Genomic DNA, 10,497 nt, shown 5'->3' with positions numbered 1-10,497 from the left:
CGAAGTAATTAGTATGGATATTAACTAATGACAGTCAGCTCGAATTTTGTTTTAATTTACATTTATCATCATATCAAATTTATTTTCAATTTTATGTCGTTTTGTTTTTATTATTTTGTTTTAGCATTTTATTGTTATAGTTGTCCTTTAGTACATCTACCTACTTTTTTTGTTAGAATTTTAAGAAGTGAAAAAAAAAACTGTAAAAAACTGTAAAAATGTAAAAATTGTACTCCCAAGCACCAAAAAGAAATAGAAATTCCGGTACGTAGAGCCAGTTAAAATAAATAACCTTGTTTTCACTCTTTTATCTTATCTACTGCTTTTGTGGTTAAAATGTGAGGCTCAAAAATTACTACATTACAAACCCTAAACTTTGGTTTCTTCCTCCAACACTACTCCCATTACTTCACAGCTACATTGCTCCAGTATATTTCTCTCCTTTTATTTATTTTATTTTATTTTATTTTATTACTAGTTTTATTACCCGTGAAATTCACGTGACTAGCCATGTTGTCACGGTGGTGGTGTTATACAGGGCCGAATTTGCGATAACACTTGGCCCTACGGACAAAACAGCCTCGTAAGAGAAAAAAAAATTATTAACCAATATATATATATATATATATTGTCATAATATATCATCAATATATATTTATTGTTATGCATATGGTCACAAGTTACTAAACCTTTGCCACAGTTTATTATTATTTTGTTACGAATATTGTTACGTTTGTTAGTGTTTTGCAGCGATTATTGTTATTATTGTTTTCTATTTTTTTTTCCTTTTTATATTATTATGCTCTTTCCGTCTCGGTCATTTTTCTACCTTTTATTGTCATTTCATTATAAACAATCGATCTATGTAATTAATTCAACCTAAAAGAAATTTTTCAAAATAGAAATTTCTATATTTTTGTTTGCGAACTATAATTCAAGGTAGATTGAATTCTTAACATTATTTTGAAAGAATATCGTGAGAACTATAAATGCTGGAAAAATAAATGATGATTTTGTTCGTAAAATTTATTATAACAAAAAAATCCCAAAATTTAATTAGTATTCGTTTTGATGTTTAATGATTGTATAATTTACTTTTAGAAAGAAAAGCCAAATTTTGATGATTGTGTTTAATGCTACAAAATAGTTTAGTATCTCGTGAAAATCACAATAACTCTTTAACTCTTAACTAATAAATGTTTGCTCACATAATTTTTTTCCTAATACCACATTGCACCTTTCAAGAGCAGAGCAGTTCAATTTCGTAAAATATCATATGCAAGAATTAAAAAGTGATAGACTATATTTAAATCAATGAAATAAATCGCTTACCTTAAATCTTTCAAATATATGGAGATAAAAATTCAGGGAACTAAGTCATTGATTAGTAATGGTTGAAATGTTCTCTGCACAATTAGTCACCCATGATAAATGATGAATTTGAGGAAAGGGGGTTCCTGTTGATGGGAGGCTGAATTCATAGAGAATGTTTAGGGTTTTAAGTTGGGCGGGAAGTGGTGAAATAATAGATTGACACCTGTAATTGCTTACGTGGGATGGTTTTTGTTTTATAAGTTTATATAGATATAGATAGATAGATATTATATAGATAGATACTCCTAGATGTTTTGTTTCTTTGATTTAGACAAAATATGATTTGATTTATCCTTGGTACGGATGAATGTTGCTATGAAATATTGTACGCCATCTAAATACTTTGATTTTTTTGATACATGGTGACATCCTTTCATAGCCTATTTTTGGTATTTATTCATGTAAAGCTTTGAAAGATTTCAACTTTATCTTAAGCTTACATCGAATCGACACTTCATATGACCTTAAATATCCATTGGTATGACACTTGGACTTACACTTTGTTTTAGACCAAAGACTTGACAATTTTTCATAAAATAGTCATGTTCAACACTTGGATACACACCCGTGTCTGACTCTTCAAGCCGAGTCAGAGTAACATAGATCTTAACTCTGAAGAACTTATATATACTTAGTGATTTTGGGTAATTCCTAGATTTGTCCATTGGATAATTCTTAGTGATGAGTGGTTATATTTTTTTTTTTTGACAACAATGAACTTCATATATTAAAGCAAAGAAACAAGCGTAGTGTTAAACAAGATTACAAATCAGCCCGTAGCAAGGCGAACTGACCAATGAACAAACAAACGAAGGAAATTGCGAATTGCTAACAAGGAGTGTCGCAATTCTATTGGTACTGGCTTTGAGGAAGGCAGAACAACTGATAATTTTTTAGACGGAACCCGGAAAGAAACGGAAGGTAATGAAGCTGACTGGGCCCTGTACATGGTGAGAAGAAGCCCTTTCGTTGCTGCCGCAAAGAAAGAGGAGGCACGAACAAAATGCACAAAAGGAGCGGCCGTGAGAGAGTCTGATGTAGAAATGATGAACTGATTCCCAAGAGTTGACCTGCACACCATAATATAATAAGAAACATCAGAAACAGGCGGAACACGGTCAGATATCGGCACAGAAGTAAAATGCTGATTCTGGAGCTTGAGAGGCCAAAGTGCTGGCAGCTGAACATGAGCGGCAAAAAGGTAGTCTGACAAAAATAAAATCTGAACTGGGTTAACGTTGCAGTCCTCAAAGACTATGGAGTTACGGACCATCCAAATAGCCTTAAAAATACAAAGAAAGTGAAGCAGACAACGATCGGAATCATTCTTGAGCCTGTGAAAATACACAATATGATCAGCAATCCATCGTTGCAAGGGAACTGCTGGGTTAGCCACAGAATTAAGGCTAAGAGCGGAAGAACTCCACACATGTCTAGCAACAGTACAAGAGCGGAATAAATGATCTAAAGATTCAGTAAAAGAGTGACAAAAAACACAAGAAGTACTAACCTGAATACAGTGGTTATAAATTGAGGCTAATTTTTGTATTTTACATACTTCAAATTTGAGCCTTTTGTTTGATTATTAGTGGGATACTTATATTTATTTGACAAGTTAATGAAAACAAGATGATTAAGTTCTATTTTTTTTAAAAAAATAAATTGTCCAGGGAAAATTCAATGATCAGATAAATTGGATGACCCAAGTCAACAGGCTTGGTCTAAAAGCTGTTGAAGACGAAATATATGATCAACTGATCAAGGCCTTTACAGTGAGTTATTTTTTGAATTCTTTACATTGCATGATAACAGAGGCCAATCGTATTATATTATATTATACCGTCTATCTTGGGCAAGGGGTAACCCGAACCCTAGTTATCTATGTAGTATAAATACATACTTATGATTAATAAGAAGTGCGAACTTGTCTGTCGTATAATATTGTTCTTAACATGGTATCAAGCCTTTTAAAATTACAAAATTAAAATTATAAACCCTAGATCCCTCTTCGTCATGCCTGGCGGCGAGGATGCAATTTCCACAACCATAAAAATTGATCCTTCTTCTCCGTTTTTTTATCGGTCCCCAGGATAAACCCGGTGACCGTATTACATCTATCCGTCTCAAGTTAAATAACTTTGATGATTGGGTGTACAATGTCACACACGCCCTTAAAGCACGCCGAAAGTTCGGGTTTGTTGGTGGCACTTACACCGAACCCAAACCCCCATGTACCAAGGAGGACTGGGAAACCATCCAGAGTATGCTCGTCTCGTGGATAAATAACACCATCGATCCGGAGGTACGTATTATGCTCTCTAAGTATGATAATGCTAAACGACTATGAGACGATATTCATAGTCGTTTTAATGTTATTGACGAACCCCGTATTCAACAAATTAAAGTTGCCCTTCATGACTGTCGTCAATCTGAGACGATGACAGTTGCGGCTTACTTTGGAAAATTAAGTCAGTTGTGGGATGAACTCGACAAATATGAACCCGTCATTAATTGCTCGTGTGGTAGTAATGTTGGTAAACAACATATTGAGCGTCGCGCGGAATGCCGACCGTCTTCACCAATTTCTACTGGGATTGTTACCCAAACCATACGGATCTCTTCGGACCATTATTCTTGCTCAATCCCCATTACCTACGATTAGTCGTGCCTTTCTCTTAATTTCTCAAGAAGAAAGAGTGCGCGGTATTGACCAAACTAACGAAGCTCCTGCTGAAATTGCAAGCTTTGCGGTTCGCACTACTCCTCGTCCTTTACCTCCTCCGTCCTCTACTCTTACTCGTACGGAACGGCAGACACTTGTCTGCTCCAATTGCAATCGCAAAGGACATGATCGCAGCATGTGCTTCGATCTACTTGACAAACTTCTGGATTGGTGGTATGAATTAAAGGGTATTAATAAACCCAACCGTGGGGTTGGTGCTCGAGGGGGGGCTTTTGGGAGTAGTGCTAATGGTGGTCGGGGCGGTCCCGTGCGTGGAGGTGGCAGGGGTTCCTCTGCTCGAAGGGATGGAACTCCGTCACAAAAACCAGAAAGTAGCAATGCCGTGAACACTTCCGCTGCAACTACTGATGGTGAGTCGTCTGATGTTCCTATTACTGTCTATGGCGTATCCACTCACACTTTCTCGGGTAAGTGGCTCCTTGATACTGGTTGCTCACATCACGTGACCGGTGATTTTTCTGCTCTACTCGATGTTTGTACCATTCCTAGCCGTGACATTGGTCTGCCTGATGGCAGTCGGGTTTGCGCATCCCAAGTGGGTCGTGTTATTCTAACTCCGTCTATTACTTTAAATTCCGTATTATTTGTTCCTCAATTAAGATTCAATTTAATTTCTATTTCATAATTGAGTGATGACTTAAATTGCCAAGTTATAACTAATACTTCCCTGTGTACTATTCAGGACCTGTTAACGAGAACGGTGATTGGACTGGGTGATCGACATGACGGACTTTACTACCTCCGAAAAGAACCGACTATAGTCACTAGTGCTGTCTGTTGGCTCTTCTATCTCGTTATGGCATCATCGGCTGGGACATCCCTCTAATAAAGTAGTTCATTTGCTTCCGTTTTTATCTAGTCGTAAAGAAACAAAAATAACTCCGTGTGACGTATGCCATCGTGCCAAGCACGTGCATAGTAGTTTCCCTTTATGTACTAATAAGAGTCAAGAATTATTTGCTCTTGTTCATTGTGATTTATGGGGGCCGTATACCCCGTCAGCTTCGTGTGGATCTCGGTATTTTCTGACAATTTTGGACGATTGTTCTCGAGCAGTTTGGATTTATTTACTCAATAATAAAACCGATGTGTATGCCAAGTTTATGCAATTCATTGCTATGATTTTACGTCAATTTTCTGCTGTTCTCAAAACTGTGCATAGTGATAATGGAACGGAATTTAACCTCCTCAAACCGTATTTTAATGATAATGGTATTCTATTTCAATCTTCTTGCGTTGGCACTCCTCAACAGAATGGGCATGTTGAACGCAAACATCAACATCTCTTGAATGTTGCGCGTGCTCTTCGTTTCCAGGCCGGTCTTCCAATTCGGTTTTGGGGTGAGAGTGCCATGGCTGCGGCCTTTATCATTAATAGGACTCCGTCTGTTCTACTCGGGGGCACTACTCCCTATGAGGTCCTTTTTCACTCCCCTCCGAATTTCAATATATTACGAAACTTTGGCTCATTGTGTTATGCGCACAACCAACGTGCCAAGGGTGATAAGTTTGCAAGCCGGAGCCGTAAATGTGTCTTTATGGGCTATCCCTCCGGCAAGAAAGGTTGGTACCTATTTGACCTTGATACCGAAGAATTTTTTGTCTCTCGCGATGTTGTCTTCTACGAAGATAACTTCCCATTCTTGACCGCAGCCCCTCCACCGAAGTCTAACCCCACCACCGCTGCTACTGATGATGCTTATATTGATTGGGATTATACTACCCCGCATACTCCTTCTGCTCGTCCCACTCCCAATGACCAGCCTCATGCCACGTCATGTGGTATTCCTTCCGCTGACACCGGGCCCTCTCCATCCACCTCGGCTGGTTCCACTGAGCCCACTGTCGAGCCTGTCATTCTTGGTCGAGGTCACCGTACCAAGATTCTGTCGTCTAATGAAGAGTCTATCACACCCGAAATACTCGAGAAGGGGGGGGGGGGGTGAATTGAGTTTTTAAAAAATTATGCCTACTTTTTATTTTATATCAAGGTAATTAATTACTTAAAGTTTATTGATTAAACTTTAACTAATTAACTAAATGATTATGAACGTAATGAAATGATTGAAATGAAAACTGCAAGGACACACGATATTTGAAGTGGTTCAGCTTCACACGTCGAAGCCTACGTCCACTATTCTCGATTAATAATTTTAGTACCTTACTCCAGATTACAAAATTATCAACCCAACTCGTATAGCTAACTCTAGCTATAACTCAATTTGAATATCACTAGATATTCGGTTTTGACTATCTTAAGTTACTAAGAAAGCACTTGATTGTTCTTCTAAGTGTTCACACAATTGAACGAGTAAGAAACAATATGAAGCACTATTATCTTATGACGTAACCTTAAGAAAAATAATAACCAAATTTAAAGAGCACGACTTTTCGCAAGATTTTCAAATGCAAAACAATGAAAATAGTAAATTGAAAATTAAACTCTAATTTGTTTGAAAGGGATTTTTATATTTCGAAAAGCTTCACTTAAAACAAGGAATGATCATGTGTATTTAGAGTAGAAGAGAGAAACTAGTGTTTGCACGAAACCCTAGGATGCTGTGAGATAGGCGGCATGCTTTGCAAGAGATAAATCTCTATCTCTTTCCTAATTCAATCCAAGATATTATAGTTTAGGTAAATAAGATAAAAGTGAATCTTAATTTTTCCTATAACTATATCTTTAAGATTTTCAGATAAGTAAACAAATTAAATCATATATATATTTAAGATAAGAAAATATCTTATAAAAATATAAGCTAGATTTAATTAGATAGGTTACTTGTACTAGAGGACGTATAAAACCTAAAGGTTTAAAGCCAGTGGCCGAAACCCTAGGCCCGTGTCCATCTAGACGAAAATCCCTCTTCTTGGATTAGGGTTAGGTTAAAATAAACTAGCAAACCCTAGGTAGCATGACGACCCATAAGTCGTTTTACTAACCAATAGAGATATGCAAGTTATCCATTATAACAACCCATATATCAACTCCACTATAGATACAAATGATTTCGAAATATGTTTAAAGAATTTTATCCTTCGAAAAATGATTTTAAAACTATTAAAATCGTGCTATTAAAATGCTACCCAAAGTTATAGTAGAAACAGTTATAACTTTAAGTTTGGTAAGTAAAGTTATAGGTGAAATAGCTATAACTTTACCTTCCCAATATTCCTTTCTTAAGATATCGTCATTAGATGAAGACCTATACTAGCTAATCTTCCTGGAGATCTTCAGTAATAGAATCTTCTCTTTATCTTGACCAAAGGCTCTTCATCTTGAGCTTTGTTAAAGACTTGATCTAGCCTTTTGCTTGAGTGATCATCATACTTGAAACTTGTTACAGTTACTATGACGCTTTAAGAATCTTCAATGTTGTTGTAGGCACGTAAATTTTATTAAAGTGCCGAGAATAAAAGAAATAAAGTTATTTTAAGTTAATATCGAATTTTAGCTTAATTTAATTATATTTGTCCCGTTTAATTGAATCTGGATCGATCCATATTGCAAATTGGGTCATTTGGGCTCTAAAGTAAAGCAAATAATATGGTCAATTGGGCCTAAAAGAGAAGTCAAGCTCACAATGAAAGTCCAAACTTCAAATCCATTACCAAGGGAGAAATCTCTATAAATAAGAGACTTCTCCACCATTTCGAAGGAGAAAAATTCACTTTACAATAGAGAGAATCATTTGTCAAAAGTGAAGAGAAAAGAGACATCAAAAGCTCTCAACTTCTCTCTACAAATCTCATCAATCAAATTTAAACATCGAAGGGAGATTCAAGTCAACGCGACCCTCTCAAGAAGCTCAAATCACACTCAAACTAAGCTCAAGCATCAAAGAGAGATTGTAGTCAACGCGACCCTCTCAAGAAGCTAGAGTCAAACAAGCGAGCCTCGTAGATCGTACCCTCGTACCCTTTTATATTGTTGTAGAATCAGTGGATAAAATAGAGGTTGTATACATAACTTTCTGATATTATATAAACTCATTTGTCTATCTGTTTTGTGTTACAGTTTTTATTGCAATACAAAATTTGTTGTTACAAATTTTTGGTGAACCCGACGTGAAAACCTCTACCTCTCATCTCTACAACGAACCAAGTTTACTTCAAGAACAAGGATGTCTTCCAACACATCAAGCACACCTTCAAGAACTTATGCATCAATCCTCAAAGGGTCTTCAAGTGTTGCATCTCCATCAAGCATGCAACCAATTGGTGTTTCTACAAGAAGAATGGCAAAGAAGGCTGCTATCAATGCTGCTGCTGAAAGCTTGCGCACCGCTCATGTTCCTAAAAGGCCTCGTAAGTACTCAATTGCATCCATTGCTGCTGCTGCAACTGCTATAATCAACAAGGCTTCATCACCACAAAAGGAGAGCAAGGAGTCCAAAGCTAGTGGTGATCCATCCCCTCTCAAGGTGAAGAAAACAATGCCAAAGAAGAAGGAGGAAGCTTCAACCCCTATTTTCGAATCAATCATGGTTGTTGGTGGCTCTAGTCTCGAAGAACAAATGGAGAATGTGAACAAGCTTCTTGAGAAGATGATGCAAGAAAATGAAGAGAAGAATAAGTGGATCGAAGAACTTCAAAGGGAAATGGAAGAGCTTCGTAACAAGGACAATTCAAGCCATCATGATACTGAAGAGGAGGAAGAAGAGGAAGATGAAAAGAAGGATGGTGAGAAGCCTCCGAAAAATGATCTTAGTGCCTACACCGAGAAGAAACTGCAAGACTTGATAGCCAACACGATCAAGAGCCAGTTAGGTGAAGGTTCCTCTAGCAGTCTTCGATATGTGAAGCCCTACACAAAGAGGATCGATGTCTTACGCATGCCTGCCAGATATCAACCCCCCAAGTTCCAACAGTTCGATGGAAAGGGCAACCCCAAACAACACATTGCTCACTTTGTGGAGACATGCAATAATGCCGGGACAGATGGAGACTTGTTAGTGAAGCAGTTTGTTCGTTCCCTCAAAGGCATAGCTTTCGATTGGTATACGGATTTAGGTTCTGAGTCGATCGACTACTGGGACCAAATGGAGAACGAGTTCATGAATAGGTTCTATAGTACAAGGCGCATAGTAAGCATGAGTGAGCTAACCAAAACAACTCAATGGGAAGATGAAGCTGTTGTGGAATACATCAATCGTTGGCGCGCACTAAGTCTGGAATGCAAGGATCGTTTGAGCGAGACTTCAGCAGTTGAAATGTGCATCAATGGAATGAAGTGGGACCTCCTATACATCTTGAATGGGAATAAACCAAAGAGCTTCCAAGACTTGGCAACACGTGCTCATGATATGGAGATAACAATCAATGCTCGAAAGAAGACAAACTCATCTTCCTCTAAGCCCACTGGCGAGAAGAAAGAGTTCAAGAAAGCCGACAAGGGTTCTAAAGGCTCGTCCAAGGAAGCTATGATAGTTACCACCAGTGAGACACCCGTCAAAATCTCTGCAAAGCCTAAGTATGACAAAAAGAAGGAGACATACACCAAGGACTTCAAGCGTGATAAACCAACGCTAAAGGACTTGCAGAACAAGAAGTATCCATTCCTTAATTCGGATCTTTCAGGTATGCTCGACGATCTGTTAGAAAAGAGGGTCATTCAGTTGCCAGAGTCAAAGCGCCCTGACCAAGCAAACAGGACGGGGGATCCAAACTATTGTCGTTATCATCGTTTAGTCAGTCATCCTCTTGAGAAGTGCATAACCCTCAAAGAAAAGATTATTCAATTAGCAAAAGATGGGAAAATCATCTTGGATATTGATGACACAGTGACAACAAATCACACCAGCGTGATGATTGAAGGACTTGAAGGGCCAACCATGGAAGTTTCGAATGTGATGGTCCCTCCTAAGCAAGGAGAAATATGTGTGCTTCAATTTGGAAGATTTGAACCTGTAGCTTTTCAAGTGCAAAGGTCAATATCACTACCACAGAAGACAACTGAAGGTGCGACTGCAACCATGGAGGCCATCAACGATGATGATAACGAACGTTGGACATTAGTGACGCGAAAGAAGCCAAGGAAGCAAATAAAGCCACAAAATCAACAACCTGCACCACGAAGAAGAAAACAAACTAAGAGGAGGGGCTCACATCATTCCAAAGGAAAAAAGAAATCGAAGAAGGTGATCAAATCACATGTCCTTCCAATTGATTTGCTAGAACAACAACCACCGACTCCTATCATTCTGGAGGAGTTTTTTCCAAAAGGTTATCTCAACGAAGTTACTGTCAATACTATCGCAGTTACTGATGGAAATGAAGGAGATGAACAAAAAAATGGTGTTTCAGATCCCGCATCGTTCGAACACTCAAGTCAATCCAAAGACACCAAAGTGCTGGCCGTTCTTGATGCTCTTCCGAAG

The 10,497-nt window shown here is 37.9% G+C and overlaps 1 protein-coding gene across 1 annotated transcript; it reads left to right on the top strand.

The window, feature by feature from the left end:
• Positions 1–3,869: 3,869 nt before the first annotated feature.
• Positions 3,870–7,510, top strand: LOC141608805 (uncharacterized). Its single transcript, XM_074428149.1, has 4 exons — positions 3,870–4,637; positions 4,800–4,893; positions 5,174–5,992; positions 7,503–7,510. The coding sequence occupies exons 1-4, from the start codon at positions 3,870–3,872 to the stop codon at positions 7,508–7,510; spliced, it is 1,689 nt and encodes a 562-aa protein (XP_074284250.1).
• Positions 7,511–10,497: the final 2,987 nt, after the last annotated feature.

The sequence above is a fragment of the Silene latifolia genome, chromosome 10 (assembly GCF_048544455.1).
Source record: "Silene latifolia isolate original U9 population chromosome 10, ASM4854445v1, whole genome shotgun sequence".
NCBI classification, from domain to species: domain Eukaryota; kingdom Viridiplantae; phylum Streptophyta; class Magnoliopsida; order Caryophyllales; family Caryophyllaceae; genus Silene; species Silene latifolia.
This window is presented reverse-complemented; position numbering and strand designations above follow the sequence as displayed.

Excerpts from the sequence above, each read along its gene's own strand:
- LOC141608805 (XM_074428149.1), top strand. The coding sequence starts at position 3,870 with ATGAACCCGTCATTAATTGCTCGTGTGGTAGTAATGTTGGTAAACAAC. Across the intron at positions 4,638-4,799 it reads GTCTGCCTGATGGCAGTCGG|GACCTGTTAACGAGAACGGT; the intron begins GTTTGCGCATCC and ends TGTACTATTCAG. Across the intron at positions 4,894-5,173 it reads TATAGTCACTAGTGCTGTCT|TTTGGATTTATTTACTCAAT; the intron begins GTTGGCTCTTCT and ends GTTCTCGAGCAG.